Source organism: Palaemon carinicauda, chromosome 13 (genome assembly GCF_036898095.1).
Source record: "Palaemon carinicauda isolate YSFRI2023 chromosome 13, ASM3689809v2, whole genome shotgun sequence".
Classification (NCBI taxonomy): domain Eukaryota; kingdom Metazoa; phylum Arthropoda; class Malacostraca; order Decapoda; family Palaemonidae; genus Palaemon; species Palaemon carinicauda.
In genome coordinates this window covers 22,530,396-22,548,891 of record NC_090737.1, presented here as the reverse complement: position 1 = coordinate 22,548,891, position 18,496 = coordinate 22,530,396, and the positions used below count along the sequence as shown (strand labels likewise).

The following is an 18,496-nucleotide window of genomic DNA, read 5'->3' as shown; positions in this document are numbered from 1 at the left end:
ATAATGAGAATAGTTACAGATGGTTTCAATTTATTGGAACCTAGATATATGTTTACTTTGGGATCTAGAGCCTCTAAATATGCGGCCCCGAAACCATACAACAAGTTCACACTTGACATTCGAAAGACAGAAGATACTATTAAAGCTTTCAAGAGGAAACTGAAGACTTTCTTGTTCTCTAGGTGCTTCGATAGTGTAGATTTGACAATAAACGAGCAATATACGTTGTGAAATGTTAAATGTTTTCGAACGAACATGATATAATGACTGTGAGGTTCCTGTGGAGAGTAGGGTTCCCCTGCTGTATAGGACCAGAAAAGCTGCCCTTCAAGTAAAGTTCTAGTTTTTTTTCCTCTCTCAACTGCATGACCTAACTAACGAATAATCCCTTGAAGACAAGTGACTCGCATTCCTAATCTGATCACGAGGCAGTAAGATTAAGAGGTTTTAATAAACGTCACTTGCTTACAAAAAGAAGATCCCGTTTTGCAGGAACTCAAAAAATGGAAAAAAACAGCAGAGAGAAGACGGTTCTATCTAAACCTCTCTGTTGAGAGTATTTTAAGGCCTGATTTGAATTTCAGATGAGCGTAAAAAAGGCGATTTCTCTCTTCACACTTTTTGAATTTACATTATTTCAGTTCCCTCTACCCCAACCAAAAGAAAAATCGTATCTGGTAAGAATTGTGTCATTTATTCATATCTAGAATTCAACCTTTTTTTTACCCTTATATTTGATATACTGTACTTACTAGCAAAGGAGTTCTGTTCCAAAAACAAATGCAACTGTTTCTAGTCCACTGCAGTAAAAAGGCCTCAGACATGTCAGTTTATGTCTGGTGTTTGGCCAGTTTTAATCACCACGTGGCCCAGTGCGGATTGGTGACAGTTAGAGATTTTCGTCTGATCGCTCACAGCAATCCAACCTAGTATGAACGGCCCTGACTAGTAAAGCATTGCTGATAATGGCGATGAGTAAACATCATTGTTCCCCGACGTTATCTTAATTATTTTAATCACTTATTCATTTACTATACTGACCTATTAGTGTCATCTAATACATGCATCGTTTCAGTAATGAACAAGTTAGTATAATGGTTTTGAAAGGTAGCCTCTTAAAGCTCGTTCGAGTTATTAAAAAAAAAAAAAAAAAAAAAAAAAACAATACACAATACACAATAACAAAAACGATAATGTTTTCGGTGCTTTTAGTATTCTGTAAAACTTTAAACTTTCTACTACAAATACACAATAGATATTTTATTCATTATCACTTAACATTATTGAAAATACATTAGCTGACCGATTTTATTTTAGATATATTTTCAATCTTACTGTTACTGAGGAGATCTGATCATTCGACCCTTCCTCTCAAAGTTGGATGCGAGACAGGACAGCTTAGGTACGAAGTTGCTCTCCTCACCACACCCTTGTTTGTTGTTGAGCAGGTGCGAGGATCTGGTAGTAGTGGGGGGGGGGGGGGGGGGAGGTTGGAGCAGACTGGCGAGCTACTGATGCAAGGTCAAATAGAACCATTAAAAAAAAAAAAATTGGCAACGCCTTAGAAAGTGTCATGGAATTTCCATGCTGGTCCAGTTTTGGTTTCAGTGTGTGTTTTCCAGTGTGATTTAACTCCTATAGTTACGTCCATATTATTATTATTATTATTATTATTATTACTACAACTAACTAGTTGGAAAAGCAGGATGCTATTAGCCCAAGGGTTCCAACGGGGAAAATAGCCCCATGAGAAAAGGGAACCCTCAAGCTTATAATGTCAGAAAGATGGGACGAAATATTTGCAATGCTAATAACATTCCGACTGCTTCGTCAAAGCCTTTCTTTTTCTTCCTGTGCATTGGAAGGGAGAATATTCACACGCGCACATGCAAATACACACCCCCCCCCCCCCCGCGTGCGCTCACACGAACCTGCACACACGCGCGCACACACACGCATTATATATATTATATTATATATATATATATATATATATATATATATATATGTGTGTGTGTGTGTGTGTGTGTATGTGTTGCAATTTCAAAACCTCTCAAATTGAAATCACATTGCTTGTATGTATATTTACACTTACCAATGATTATTTTTCTTACAGTCACTTAAGCAAGAATATGGTAATATAGAACGACACAATTTGAAAAAAGGAATCCTATGATTAAAAAGAAGTACTTAGAAATCTACTTGATTAAACTTCAGCATTGACGTGACGTCACAGATTCACCGTGTGCAGATCGCGGTCCGTTTTGGAACGAAGATGGGTAGATCCTATAGACTGAATAGACTTTGTGTTTTGTAGACCTTGATTTAGACATTATTTCTGCGTTAAACAGAAGACACGTCTCTGTTCGCATTTTTTATTACATAATTTATTTTTACCTTGTTTTATGAGATTGATTCTTACATTATTTCTACTAATGTAAATCTAACGTCTCTTAGCATTACTGCGTCTTTTAATACAGAATATGTAAGTATGATTACATACAATTTAGATCTAAGTTTACGGACATATTTACTTTCCTTATTGGGCTGTTTTTCCTTGTTGGTTTCTCTTATTATTAGCCAAACCACAACCCTAGTGGGAAAAGCAAAATTATATAAGCCCAAGGGCTCCAACTGGGAAAAATATCCCAGTGAGGAAAGGAAACAAGCTAATAATGATAATAATAATAATAATAATAATAATAATTATTATTATTATTATTATTATTATTATTATTATTATTATCATCTTAATGAATCTCAACAAATAAGCCCACGCATACATACACACATACTCGTATCGAGTAAAACTCAAGAAATCGAGATGTGAAAAGGAGAAATCTCACTTTGATATTGGGGAAAGTGACATTTCCTGCAAAGATAAGATTAAAAAGAGTATTGTTTTCGAAAGACAAAAGAGAAACTTCCCTCCTGCAGAGAAAGGAAAGCGAAAGGAAACGAAAGTCACCATCGAAATCTATTGTTTCTGAAGGAAATGGTATCAGAGAAACGCTGGACTTCTGATGATGTTAAGATAGAATTCTAATTATTTCTTGGGTAATTTTCTCGATTTTATTTATTTCTTTATTCATATTTGTTGTTTTTTAATTAATTTATATGTTTTTCTGTTACCAATTGCATTTCCTTAATTTTTATTATTTTAGTTTGTTTAATTTCATTGGTTTCATTTGATAATCTTTTATCAACATAGAATTTTAACTATTTCTTGAGTACTGTTTATCTCGATTTTATTCATTTCTTTATTCATATTTGTTGTTTTTTAATTTAGTTATTATTTGTTTTTCTTTTATTAATTGCATTTCCTTAATTTTTAATATTTTAGTTTGTTTAATTTCATTTCTTTCATTTGATAATCTTTTATCATGATAGAATTTTAATTATTTCTTGGGTAATGTTTATCTCGATTTTATTTATTTCTTTATTCATATTTGTTGTTTTTTAATTTAGTTATTATTTGTTTTTCTTTTATTAATTGCATTTTCTTAACTTTTATTATTTTAGTTTGTTTAATTTCATTGGTTTCATTTGATAATCTTTAATCAAGATAGAATTTTAATTATTTCTTGGGTAATGTTTATCTCGAGTTTATTTATTTCTTTATTCATATTTGTTGTTTATTAATTTATTTATTATTTGTTTTTCTTTTATTAATTGCATTTCCTTAATTTTTAATATTTTAGTTTGTTTAATTTCATTTCTTTCATTTGATAATCTTTTATCATGATAGAATTTTAATTATTTCTTGGGTACTGTTTATCTCGAGTTTATTTATTTCTTTATTCATATTTGTTGTTTATTAATTTATTTATTATTTGTTTTTCTTTTATTAATTGCATTTTCTTAACTTTTATTATTTTAGTTTGTTTAATTTCATTGGTTTCATTTGATAATCTTTAATCAAGATAGAATTTTAATTATTTCTTGGGTACTGTTTATCTCGAGTTTATTTATTTCTTTATTCATATTTGTTGTTTATTAATTTATTTATTATTTGTTTTTCTTTTATTAATTGCATTTCCTTAATTTTTAATATTTTAGTTTGTTTAATTTCATTTCTTTCATTTGATAATCTTTTATCATGATAGAATTTTAATTATTTCTTGGGTACTGTTTATCTCGAGTTTATTTATTTCTTTATTCATATTTGTTGTTTATTAATTTATTTATTATTTGTTTTTCTTTTATTAATTGCATTTCCTTAATTTTTGTTATTTTAGTTTGTTTAATTTCATTGCTTTCATTTGATAAAATTTTTAATCAAGATAAAATTTTAACTATTTCTTGGGTACTGTTATTCTCGATTTTATTTATTTCTTTTTTCCAATATTTGTTGTTTTTTTAATTAATTTATTATTTGTTTTTCTTTTATTAATTGCATTTCCTTAATTTTTATTATTTTAGTTTGTTTAATTTTATTGTTTTCATTTGGTAATTTTTTTTATCAAGATAGATTTTCATTTATTCAAGGGTACTGTATTCTCAATTTCATTTATCTCTTTAATCATAATTGTTATTTTTTATCATTTTACTTTGATTAATTCAGTTACCTTAATTTGTTTCATTTCATTATTCTAATGTAATTAACTTTTCGTCATTTGCTTTTATGTTTTACTATTTTATAAAGCGCAATTTCATGACTAACATGATATTCGGATTTCTTTTATTATAAAACCTCTTCTCTGACACCAGAGTCATAATATTAGAAAAAAATAAGCGTATCTTATACCTGACATCATCGGCAAGATACTCATCAAACACCGTGATGCGATCAACTTTTACCCCTCCCCCCGTCTCTCTCTCTCTCTCTCTCTCTCTCTCTCTCTCTCTCTCTCTCTCTCTCTCTCTCTCTCTCTCTCCCCGTTCACGATCATATCCACCAAAAGTCTGCCGATGACGTTGCGTTAGGTCGAAACTCCCGTTACATTATGCAGCGATTCTGGTCCTTACCGTCTGGAAGGAGATACGTGAAATAGATTACGATTTCTGAGAATACGTGAAAGGAAGTTAGTGATTCGAGACCGACTAAAATTTCAAGGTTACTTCAGATTTGACGCGTATTTATTACAGCATGTTTTTTGGACCGTTGAAATGTTGGAAAGTATAATTGAAATAACGTGAAATGGTAACACGTTTAGGTGTTTGATCTATAATCAACGGAAAATGGAAAGCTGAGAGAGAGAGAGAGAGAGAGAGAGAGAGAGAGAGAGAGAGAGAGAGAGAGAGAGAATTTTCACTTGGTACGACTGTCATGGAAGTAAAACCAACGTTAATACCCATATATGGATTGTCATTATATTTGCTAAATCGAATTTCTGACCATTTGGATTGATCTTCCTTTGCAACAGACAAGCTGTATATCAGTGTTGTGTGTATATATATATATATATATATATATATATATATATATATATATATATATATATATGTGTGTGTGTGTGTGTGTGTGTGTAATGTGTGTGAGAGAGAGAGAGAGAGAGAGAGAGAGAGAGAGAGAGAGAGAGAGAGAGAGAGAATCACGCTCTCAACCTTCATCGCGCTGTCAGCATCAAAAGTCCTGGAACACCGAGGAGAGTCGTGACACCCGAGATCCGCATAGTTTCCTGTTCGCATGCTTCGACCAACCGATTGAACGAAACTAGTTTCGGACATTGTTGACCACACGCGGTACGAAAACTTTACCGAAGGATGAAAATACTTGTTTTCTTGATTGATGATAACAAGTAGACATTGGTACGAGTGTTCGGGTGACTACATGACTAAATTAATATTGCGGCCAGGAAGCTGTTCACAAACAAACACACAAACTCACATACAAAGGGGGTAAAACATAACTTCCTTCCAACTTCTTTGGCAGAAGTAATTACACGCACTTACTCATCCTACACCTTCGACATATACACCTACACCACTTAGGGGTTTCCCCAAGTGGCATGTTTCAAAATGTAGATTTGAAAATCAAATCGAAGGGCAATCAAAATATCTTTCGCGGTATTTGCATCTAGAAACATAGGCCCAGGAGCCACTCAACCGTACAAATGGATCATGACAAGACTTATAAAAACGACAGTCTTCGTCATAATAAATATTCTTAAAATCAATTAACCATTAACGTATATTTACTCATGCCTTTACGTGTGGCGTGTATTTGTCCGTAGGATGCATATATAAATATACCGTATACTTGCATGTGTATACGAGTATATACGTGAGAATAAGGTCCCTGAAATAAGAGAAATCCTATGAGACGTAAAAAAAAGTGAAAGTCGGCAAGTGAAACGGACTGGTCATCATAATTTTTATGCTCCGAATATTTATGATCAATGCCTAACGCATGACAGACCCGCTTTCCGCTACTCTCAGGAATTGGTTCTGATATATAGAATCTACCTCTTAGAGTTTGCTCCTCTAGACGGGCTCTACCCCATGGGTTAGTTATATACACTTAAAAATTTGCATTAAAAACGGTTAAAATCTTGGAATAAATGTTGCCAGGCATTTACCGTTTTGAAAACAGATATATTTACATAAAGGAGTGATATTACAATCACCAATCCGTAAAAGATAATAACAAAGTAGGGTAAAAATTATGGTCGCCTGTATTTACTGAAATACAGCTAAGAACAGTATATTTTTACGGAGAATTTCCGATTAAAATTGCGGTTCTTTTTACAGTCTTAAATTTAGTTAGGCAGAAGTGTTTATAGGTTGGTAAGCATTATAGCGGTTATTTAGCGCCCTTAATAAAAGCTAAGAAATACACTCAACTTCCTATAGAAAAAAAAAAAAAAGAAATTCATAGCAAAAAAAACAAAAAAGAGAAATTCATAAGCTAGTTATACATGTTTTGAATTCCTGAAAAGTAATGCCTTGTAAAAACAAATCCTTTTAATATGAAGTCCCAAAAGTTAGTTTAATTTCAAATAGGATTTCTTAAAACATATTGTTATCAAACAAATATCTGAATTTTCTTTCAATTCATTAATTCTAATATTCAGTAAAAAAAGAAGACATATGAAAACAAAGTAATCATAACGAACAAATATATTCAAAATATACATTTTGAAATTAATATTATTGATAGAAAGTATTCCTATATGAACATGTGTTTAGCATGAAGGATTCTAAGTTGCTAATGGCCATAAAATAGCTAAGTTATAATTCTATATAATTTGAGTAAAGCTTCAACCTCGCCAACGCTATCTAATTTCTTTCTTGTCTGTTAAAAGTCAGGACTCACCAGAGAATTAAGAAGACGAAAAAGGAAAATATGAAGAAAAACGTGAAATTTTGTTTAAAGGAAAAAGGAAAAATGTAATTATTTAAAAAGAAAGTTTCTTCATCACAAAATAGCGTTGAAATTAATGGTATAAAACATGAAAAGAAATACTCACTCATCCGTATCTAATAACTAATAAACAACGATGAGAGCCAATACTAAAACCAACAGAAACAGCTGACATCAAAAGATGACCCAATAAGAAGAGGGACTTCATTGAAGTCCAAGTGACCTCGACTCCTTTTAAGCAATTGACTGCAATGATTTTGCGAAGCACCTGCCGTGACTTGCAAGTTTCTCGGGCAGGTGTTCATATGTAGAGGAAAATGTTTCAACCTTTTAAAAAAGATAATATTATTCCGTTGTTGCGCGTTCCATGGTGGTCTTGAATAAAGATTAAAGTGGGGGAAATCAGCCGGTTTTGGAATGTTAACTGGGAGATTTCATTTTTATCTTGCAGATACTCATGTATGATACACATGTGTTTGTATATATTTATGTGTGTATATGTGGTTTTATATATATACAGGAATATGTATGCATGTGTGTACTTATATACTTATAAATTCACATATAAGGGACCGGAAAAGAATAGATGAAAATTCAGACATTTGGTTAGCGACCTGCCTTTTGAAAATTGTACAGTACACTTGATACGCACCTCAGATCCCTGATTCAAGCAACATTGGTTGGCAATTAGATTCAGTACAAAGACTCTTTTCTTTTTTTTCTTTTTTAATTTTATTTTGTTTACTTGGCTTGAGTTCAGCATAGCTTATACCATTACAAGCCCTTTGCTAGAAAACAGTCGTGATTGCGGTTAAGTGTGGAAGGGAACTAGAAGACTGGTGAAGATCTCTGAACTCAAATAACCAACATTGACTAGTGTTTACATATAATTGCGTAGCTTCATTGTAGTCTAGGTGTACATGAGGACAGGGAATAGTTCGGTTCATGTTTTAAACCTGTTTAAAACAAGAATTTGTATTTTTTTATTTTGATCCGTGTTTCCTTCAAAATGTTTCTTTCAACACAAATGGAGGGGAACATATCGAAACCAAATAAACGTACGGATTTTCTCGAAACAAAATCATTCTGCGATTTCCACATAACTTTTGTAACCAAGAAACAGAACAAAACAGATCTTTTCACTGATGTGTCTGTTAGCTCCGCTATTTTTTTTTTAAATACCGGCCATGTTACTGCTCCCGTTCGCAGTGAGACGTCTGTTAACAGATTTTATATATATATATATATATATATATATATATATATATATATATATATATATATATATATATATATATATATATATATATATATATATAAACTTCCATTTGACCGTCCCACTTTGTTAACTAAACCACAGCTATGTAGCCTAGTTCGTTTTGAACCCTGGAGTTTTCCAGTTCGTGTGAATGTGACCCCAACACTTGCAGGCAAACCACACTCCAGCTGAATAAAGTTTATATATGGCAGATCTATTTTAACGTTGTTACTGATCTTAAAATATTTTATATTTGATATTTATTACTTGAAATGTAGTTTATTTATGTCCTTATTTTCTTTCCTCACTAGGCTACGTTTCCCCGTTGGAGACCTTGGTCTTATAGCATCCTGCTTTACCAACTAGAGTTGTAGCTTAACTATTAATATATAATAATGATTTCATAGACTCAACTTAAGTAGTACTTTTATGAAAACAAAATTTGTTACGACAGATCTTTATTAAAACTTTAAAAGATAAAGCCTTCAGCAAGTGGTTGAAAAGGTTAACATTAACTTTCGTTATAGTACCTGGGATTAGCATGTTAATATTATTGATGAACGTGAATGGATTGGAAAATAAGGTGCTGGATCGGTGTTAGATATGCACATCATAAAACTTGATAGGTGTCATGGATTGGTTTGACATCACTAAACTTTTTACTTAGATATGTACACTGTTAAAAAAATCAGTAATTTTAACCAGAAATTCTCCGTGAAAATATACTGTTCTCAACCGTATTTCAGTAAAATACAGGCGACCGTAATTTGTACTCGTCTTTGTTATTATCTTTTACGGGTTGGTGACCGTAATATTACTCCTTACCGTCAATATAGCCGTTTTTGAAACTGTAAATGCCTGGCAAAATTTATTCCAGGATTGTTGCTTCTTTTTTTTTTTTTTTTTCTTTTTTTTTTCTTTTTTTTCAGTGTACGAGCATCGCCATCGTAAAATCCGATGAAAATAATTGAATGTTTAGTAGTTCACAGTAACAAACATTTTAAAAAGCAAGAAGAAATGAAAGATCCAACGAACAGAAAATAAGATAAAATGCATAACATACGCGACACAAGACTCTTCACTGTTAGAAAATTCCCGTAAAAAACGGTAGAAATCATGGAATAAATGTTTCCAGGCATTTACCGTTTTAGAAACGGATATGTTGACGTTAAGGAGTGATATTACGGTCACCAACCCGTAAAGGATAATAAAAAAAAGTTTGGTAAAAATTACGGTCGTGTGTATTTCACTGAAATACGGCTGAGAACAGTATATTTTTACGGAGAATTTTCAATTGAATTTTACGTGTTTTTTTTTTCCAAGTGTTATTAAATTTTGGAAGCTCCCCTTCCCCTAAAAAGAAAATCAGGACACCATTTGTGGACAAAGCTATATGAGACAATCCGACACAGCTGATCCAAAAGACGATAAGGATTTTGGGTAGGGATGTTAGAAATAGTTTCCATTTTTATTTTTGCAATCTGGAAAGGAGAGAGAGTTTGGTGTGAGTCAACTCTATCCTGCTCTCAAGGGGATTTAAAAGAGGGGTCAAAGGATGGTCTGTTTTGGGCCGAAAGTTTAGATTTCTTTTTAAGATCTCTCTCTCTCTCTCTCTCTCTCTCTCTCTCTCTCTCTCTCTCTCTCTCTCTCTCTCTCTCTCTCTCTCTCTCTGTATTTATATATATATGTATATATATATATATATATATATATATATATATATATATATATATATATATATGTGTGTGTGTGTGTGTGTGTGTGTGTATATATATATATACATATATATATGTATATATGTATGTGTGTATATATGCATATATATATGTATGTACATATATATATATATATATATATATATATATATATATATATATATATATATATGTGTGTGTGTGTGTGTGTGTGTGTGTGTACGCACACACACCACACACACTCACAAAAGACCACGATGCGATGGAAAATAAAAGTCATAATAACCGGCCGAATTAGCTCAGTGATATTAAGAACTATTTCACTATTAAGAGAGAGAGAGAGAGAGAGAGAGAGAGAGAGAGAGAGAGAGAGAGAGAGAGAGAGAGAGAGAGAGAGAGAGACGTGGGTAGTAGTAAAGGTAAATTTTTAAGCTAAAGTTTTTTTTAAGATAGTTTGCATATCACAGACGCCTTGTTATGGCAATCATAAAACCGGGAGTGGGGCCAACCCAAAATGCTGCATCATGCAACTCGTCGTGAAAATTCGTGAAATGGATTTTCAGTAGCGCAGCCAGGATCTCAGATTTTTTTTTTTTTATTTCTGATATATTCGTGAAATATTTCGTTAGTTTAAAAAATAATTCCTTCATTTTTCTTTTACTATTTTTCCTCAGAGTTATTTTCCCTCCCTGTACTCTGGATTTTTTTTTTTCCAAATTACTTTTGGAATATTGCTCGTTTATTCTTTTTGATAACAATAAATTCATAATACATGCGGTTTTTTACATACATGCACGCGGGCGCACACTCACACCACACAAATGTTGCTTTTTGTACCCATTACCGAGTTTTACACTTCAGTAACCAAATCTGAGGTTAAATATATACAATATAATGTTTCCACTAAAAAAAAAAAGAAAAAAAAAAGAAGAAGCTGAAAGCATTTCAAAATTGGCCATCTATGCTGTTTAAATACTGTAATATACTGGGAGTTATTGGGAGTTAAATGACAGGACAGGATTAGAAATGACACTATAAGAGAGATTACTCTATTGCCATATGTGGATGAGATCATGATTAGGGGTAGATGGAGATTGTTTGGGCATGCTCTTCGCACTCCCCAAGAGAGATTAGCCCACCAAACGTTCAACTGGGCTCCACAAGGCACTAGAAGAGTTGCAAGACCCAGGCCTACATGGCTAAGGACTACGAAGCGCGAAGTAGATGATGAATGGAGAAGTATTGAATTAAAAGTTCAAGATAGAGACGACTGGCGAAATCTAACCGAGACCCTTTGCGTCAATAGGCGTAGGAGGTGATGATGATGAATGTACTATACTCATTTTTTTTTTTAATGAGACGCATTTATACTGCCTTGCAGGGGTGCCCTTTCAGCTCGGAAAAATTTTCCTGCTAGCTGATTGGTTAGAATTATCTTGTCCAGCCAATCATCTAGCAGGAAACTTTTCCGAACCAAAAGGGCACCCCTGCGACTCGGTGCAAATGTACCTCATTAAAAAAAAATTGAGTATAGATTTCTCTTCTCAGCTTGACGTATTTAATACTTTAAGTATTTAGGTGATAAGAAACTTTTTTAGAATATATCGATGCTCAAAATTAAAGTTGTTATCTTTTATTTTTCAGATGAATTTCTTAGCCTTTTGGATAACGGCGATGCTCATCCTCGGATCAACGTCGGCTGAGGAAGAGAAACCATCTGATAATCAAGTGAGCTTTGGAATTAAACATTTTATGCCAATCTACAAAAAACTAACTAAGCGGTTTTCATATTAGTTATGCAATATACCGACATACAGTACAAACACACTTTATTATTCTGATGACTTCTTCAATTTGCATCATCCGAAGTTAAGCCTGAACTCAAGCTTTTTTTTTTTATTATTTATTTTTTTTTATTTATTTTTTTTTTTGCATATGAAAGTCTTGCAATCTCTCTTCATTTTATTTTATTTTTAACAAAAAAAAAAAAAATTTATTACTATGATTTTCAATTTGCATCATCTGAAGTTAAGACTTTCAACCCACGTTAGTGTTATTTTTTTTTTTTTTTTACATATGGAAGTCTTTCAATACTTATCACTTTCATAGCTTTTTCAATATACATCATTTGAAATTACAAGTCAGTGTTTTTTTTTTATACATATAGATACGTATTACTTTGCTGACTTTTTCATGGAAGCTTTACAATACTTATAACTGAGAACTCTTTCAATTTGCACTAACTGAAGTTAACAACAACCCTCTATTCTTCCATCAGCTTCTCACCGTCGAAGACAAAGTCGAGGGTCGAGCGTGTTATGATTGCAACGCTGGCGTGGACGCCCACGAGGCTGTGGAGCATGTCCAGGTCCAATACGGTGGACACGGAGGAGATGGGAATGTTGGCTGGTGGGGCTTCGGATTTGGTGGCCTGGGACTCATTGTCATCCCTATCATTGGGCTGAATATCGCCATAGTTATCCTCCTGGCCATTATCTTGAGTAAGCACCAATTAGAAGGAGATTGTGCTTGAATAATGTTATTTGATTATTCAACACATGGATGTTTATTTCTTACTTTGACTTATTTTTAATTCATTTATTTGTATATATGTATGTATATATATATCTATATATATATATATATATATATATATATATATATATATATATATATAGATATATATATATATATATATATATATATATATATATATATATATATATATATATACATATATATATATATATATATATATATATATATATATATATATATATATATATATAGATATATATATATATACATATATATATATATATATATATATATATATAGATATATATAAATATATATATATACACACACACACACATATATATATATATATATATATATATATATATATATATATATATATATATATATATATATATATATATATATATATATATATATATATATATATATATATATATTATAATCAGAGTGAACCAATCCTCAGAGAAGATATATTTTAGTGATACAATAATTAGAAGCATATTTAGGGATCCAATGATAGAGTTATATTTCAGTTTTCTGATTACTCACTTAAGTGGCTTTTAAAATGTCGCTAGCACCAGACTCCTATGATCACTTGCGATGTTCCAGGATGAGTTTGTCAGCCTCTTGCCCTAGATTATATACGCTATATCTAATTTATTTTCATCTAAATACTTGCGCTGTTGATATATATATATATATATATATATATATATATATATATATATATATATATATATATATATATATATATATCTATCTTGTGTTAATGACGAGTCCATTGAAGAATACTCACTATCCAATCAACAGTTTGTATTTATCTTAATGGTATAAATTCGATTAGTTCTTCAAGATGCCTTACTATATTGAACAGGCTGACATAAGTCTCTTTTTTATTGTTTATATATGAAAGGTCCATTTTAATGTTGTTATTGTTCTTAAAATATGCTTTCTAATTGTTCATTACTTCCATATAGTTTATCTATATCCTTATTTCCTTTCCCACTGAGGTATTTTTCCCTAATGGAGTCCTTGAGCATTATAGAATCCTGCTTTTCCAACTAGGGTTGTTGCTTAGCTAATGATGGTAATAATATCTTGCAGAGCACCTCGTCAAAATCACAGAGCACTTGGGCTATGTAGAGGAGGAACCCATTTACCAACCCGTCTACACAGGCTACACAACTTATCAGGGATACGATCACGGTGGCGCAGCCAATGCTTACGGGGGAGGTGCCGCTTACGGAGGGTCAGGCTCAGGCGGTGGTTACAAGAAGAGGGCTTCGACTGAAGGAAGAAATATGGCCGATGCATCTACAGTGAACTTCCTATCTAGCATCGTTGGAGGCGCTCTCGATAAATACTCCAAAATAGATATTGAAGAATAAGTGAAGTGAAAGAGAGAGAGAGCATCCATTGGACTTGTAATCCAATGGATAACTTCATCTGTGTTATGTTCTGTTTTCCTTTTGAACGTGTGATGGTTGGCTCTGTCCTTTCAATGATTTTTGTTTGTTTTAGCCTTGTTAGCTGATAGCCAACCAAAGCTTCTTGTTTGTTATTTTTTTTATTGTTTTGTTTTCTTCATACTTTTTCGTATATAACTATTCCATAATGCCAAGAGAAAATGGAGAAGTTTTTCATGTAAAGAAATTTTCCTTTACATCTATGGATACGAAAGTCTAGTATTTGCTTTACTACCTGTCGTGAGTATATAAGAAAATAAACCGTGCCAGAACAGCTCATATCTCATAAAAGATAGTGGGTAAAATATAAAAAAATTATATTTACCAAAAAAAATTAAGTGACATAGGACAAATGTAAACTTGAGCTTTATCTCATGCAAGTTCGACGATTATTTCTCTATATGGGGAGAGATTATATATATATATATATATATATATATATATATATATATATATATATATATATATATATATATATATATATATATATATGTGTGTGTGTGTGTGTGTGTGTGTGTGTGTGTGTGTGTGTGTGTGTGTGTGTGTGTGTGCGCGCGCGTGTGTGTGTGTGTGTGTGTGTGTACTGAGTAGACAGTTAATTGACTTCGAGACAAATATTCGATGACAAAATCCCGATACAACCATGACACACTGATGACTTTATGCAAGACAGGATGAAATGAACCGCTATTACTGTTCATATTCATAGACTTTACTGAATTACTGCTTGACTGATATATCTATCGTTTAACATACCGAGCTGTTATACGATTTGACACAAGACCGACTGCCATGCAGACCATGTTTACTTTTCCCCTTTGACATATTACGATATTTTATTTAGTATATGCTACAGTAATATCAAGAAAATGGTAAATAATAGAAAACGAAAGATATCTTTAATGGAGTAACTATTATATTCTTACTGTAAAGCCGATTTACTGTCCATTGAAATGGGGATACAGTAAAGTTTACGTTTTAAGTAAACAAAAGCAAAAGAAAGTTATTAATACTCTGTTATTTCGAGTAAATTATATTTATTCCAACTTAGTGATAAAAATGTTAATTATCCTAAGATTGGATGTAATGTTAAATAACGTTCGACAGTCATTTTTCCCCTTAAAGTAATTATATCATTCCAACTTTGTTCATAAGTATCCTAATATCTGCAAAAATCTGCAGTTAAGGGTCCTTCGTAACTCATGTTTTCTTTCCTGCTTATTTAGAAGCATGATACAATATGTATGAAAAGCATATTTCTATACCATTATTGCCGTTGTCTAGTTTGCTTTTATTTGTTACTGTGTTTGTTATGTATAATGTAACTACTTAATATGTCGTTACTACCTATTGTTACTGTGAATCGTCTTCGGCTTTTTGTTGTATTTGTAGGATGTTGCTGATGTCATCTGTTGTTGATATTGTATTTGTTTGCGATTTGTTTTGCAACTTCTGAAAATGACGTTGATTTCGCCTATATGGTGCAGTATTGTCATCGTTGTGAAATATTCAGTTTTGTTCCGTATTTATGTGTGACATGTCTTGCTGTTATCATGAGCAGTAAGTACGACAAGCAAGTGTCATGTTTATGTACATTTTTGTTTGTATGCATACTGTATGTGCTTGTTTGTCAGTAATGAGTTGTCTTAGTTACCTGTAAAATTCTAGGTGAGTATTTGTTCATCTGTTATTCCCTGTTGATATGTGTACGCTCTGTTGAAAATAGTTTCAATGTGATTTTTATATTTCGCCAAAATAAGAACAAATATCAAAATGGCTCCTTATCCACATGTTTGTCCCACCTCTTTTAGCTTTTGAATATCAGTTGAGTGTTCAGGAATTTGACAGACGTCAAATAGACGGATGTGTAACCAACTGAGCAAAGCTAACTTCCATATGAATGTCTAGCAATTAAACTCAGTGTATGCTGGTTTATTGTATGATGAATTGTACTTGCCTTTTGTTATTTCTCTTGTTCACTGCTGTTTGTGGTTCTTCTACTCCCGCTGGCGGGTTTGTCGGCCAAAATCACATTCTTGATGCAGTTTTAGTACATTTCATTATGGTTTGTATTTATTTATTTATTAAATATAATTGTCTATAAAAGTTATGTGCCTGTTTGATTGACCTCATATGTAGCATTATACATCTTTTCATTTCATTCGGAATACCTAGTACGTAGTCACTCCCATTTTGTCTTGTCGAGACAAGATGTTGACTTGGTTAGAACGAGAGAAATGTCTTACGCTTACAGAGCCAGTCAAGAAGCTTTAGACTGTACCGTATCGTCCATTTCCGTTTATTTCGTATTCAAATCAAGTACAAGAAATTTGCATTCCTCGGAAAGATAATGGCATGATAATCATTTTCCTCATATCCAATTGAGATAACTTCATAGAGGTGAAGTTATGACATAGGCCTATATCATCAAAACCCGGTAATAAACGTAAAACTGATACAACAGTGATTTTCAACAAGTTGCAATTTAACGTCTATAGCCATATGGTTCAAATTTCATAAATATATCAAGATAAAATACAAAGTATTTTCTTTTTAAATTAGCGTTTTGAGAATATATTTACATCAAAATAATTGATTGAAATCAACACAAAGCAAAAGAGCCTATTGTACTGATAGAAATAACCCCAGTTACTTCATCAAATCAAGACCCACATTTTCGACGAATCTGGTCACTTGAAAAGAAAAAAAATAAATAAATAAAAACGTCTGCCTGAACACAGGAGCTAACTTGATATAACGACTACGATTAGTGCATTATCAAAACTATAACTTCGTTCAGAAGTGCATCCATTTATCAGGCAAAATGCCAAGGATTCACATTGAAGAAATGATAAATGGTGATAACTACTGCACTGTAATTATTCAGTGGCTACTTTCCTCTTGGTAAGGGTAGATGAGACTCTACCTATGGTAAGCAGCTCTTCTAGAAGGACACTCCAAAATCAAATCATTGTTCTCTAGTCGAGGGGGTGGTGCCATAGCGTCTGTACCATGGTCTTCCACTGTCTTAGGTTAGAGTTCTCTTGCTTGAGGGTACACTCGAGCACACCATTTATTTTTTCTCTTCCACTTGTTTTCTTAAAATTTTAATAGTTTATATAGGAAATATTTATTTTAGTTTTGTTGCTGTTCTTAAAATATTTTATTTTTCCTTGTTTCCTTTCCTCACTGGGCTATTTTCCCTGTTGGAGCCCCCGGGCTTGTAGCGGCCTGCTTTTCCAACTAGGGTTGTAGCTTAGCAAGTAATAATAATAATAATTAATAATAATAATAATAATAATAATAATAATAACTTTGGGGTTAGGCTTTATATCATATAATATTTCGATGCAGAAAGCGATTTCACGAGTTTTGCGTGATTTATTGTGATTACTTAAACACAATATAAATCCATAATAAGAAAATTATCTAACTACTACTAATTATAGGCTACTCAGGCTACTGTGGAAATGACAGGAAATAAACATTTACTTTGTATACGGATTAGTTAATTTATAATTAATGATATGGGAAAAGTAACCAGCATAGCATAAATATTTTTAATTGATAGTTACTCGTATACTCACTCACTATAATAATATAACACAGTTTCTCTAATATATACTGTAGGCCTATATGTTTATTTTGAAACTGAATTATTGAAAAAAAAATCATGCTCTTAAGAGTTGTTATTATATCTGTGGTGGCAATACTGATATATAGTATTTTTCAAGTTTCGACAAGCTTCACAAACCACACATTATTTTATTTCCAGACATTGTAGTATAGTGACATATGCTGTAATTCTATGTATATTGAGTAATTTACACGTGCAATAAGGTACATATGATGTGACAATGGAGCAGTTACACAATTATACAAGTAATCGCTCAACATAGCAATGTTAGCATCTCAAGTAATTCAAGCCTTTAGCATACCGCAGTTTACAGCTAGCAGAAATATCTTAGTTGAAAAACAGTGATTTATACCATTGCTCTACCTTATAATTACGCACGCAATCTACAGAATAAAACAATTAAAATGTTTAAAACCCTTCAGTTTTTTTTTAACAAAATTGCTTAGGAGTGCTTCTCATTGCCAGACGAGTGATGATTAGTTTCGTGCTAGCTTTAAATATTAGAATATACTTTAGATACTATAAAAACCGCAATATTAGGATATAAGAACTGGAATAAATCTAAAATAAGTTTAGTTCATATTGGGAGTTTAA

At 32.1% G+C, this 18,496-nt stretch overlaps 1 protein-coding gene across 1 annotated transcript in view; it reads left to right on the top strand.

The window, feature by feature from the left end:
- The window catches only part of LOC137651903 (uncharacterized), a 30,309-nt gene extending 15,634 nt beyond the window's left edge, over positions 1-14,675 (top strand). The window contains exons 2-4 of the mRNA XM_068385105.1: positions 11,903-11,986; positions 12,537-12,759; positions 13,904-14,675. Coding sequence (XP_068241206.1) covers positions 11,903-11,986; positions 12,537-12,759; positions 13,904-14,187 — 591 coding nt within the window. The 3' untranslated portion in view covers positions 14,188-14,675. The remainder of the gene's footprint in view (positions 1-11,902; positions 11,987-12,536; positions 12,760-13,903) is intronic.
- Positions 14,676-18,496: the final 3,821 nt, after the last annotated feature.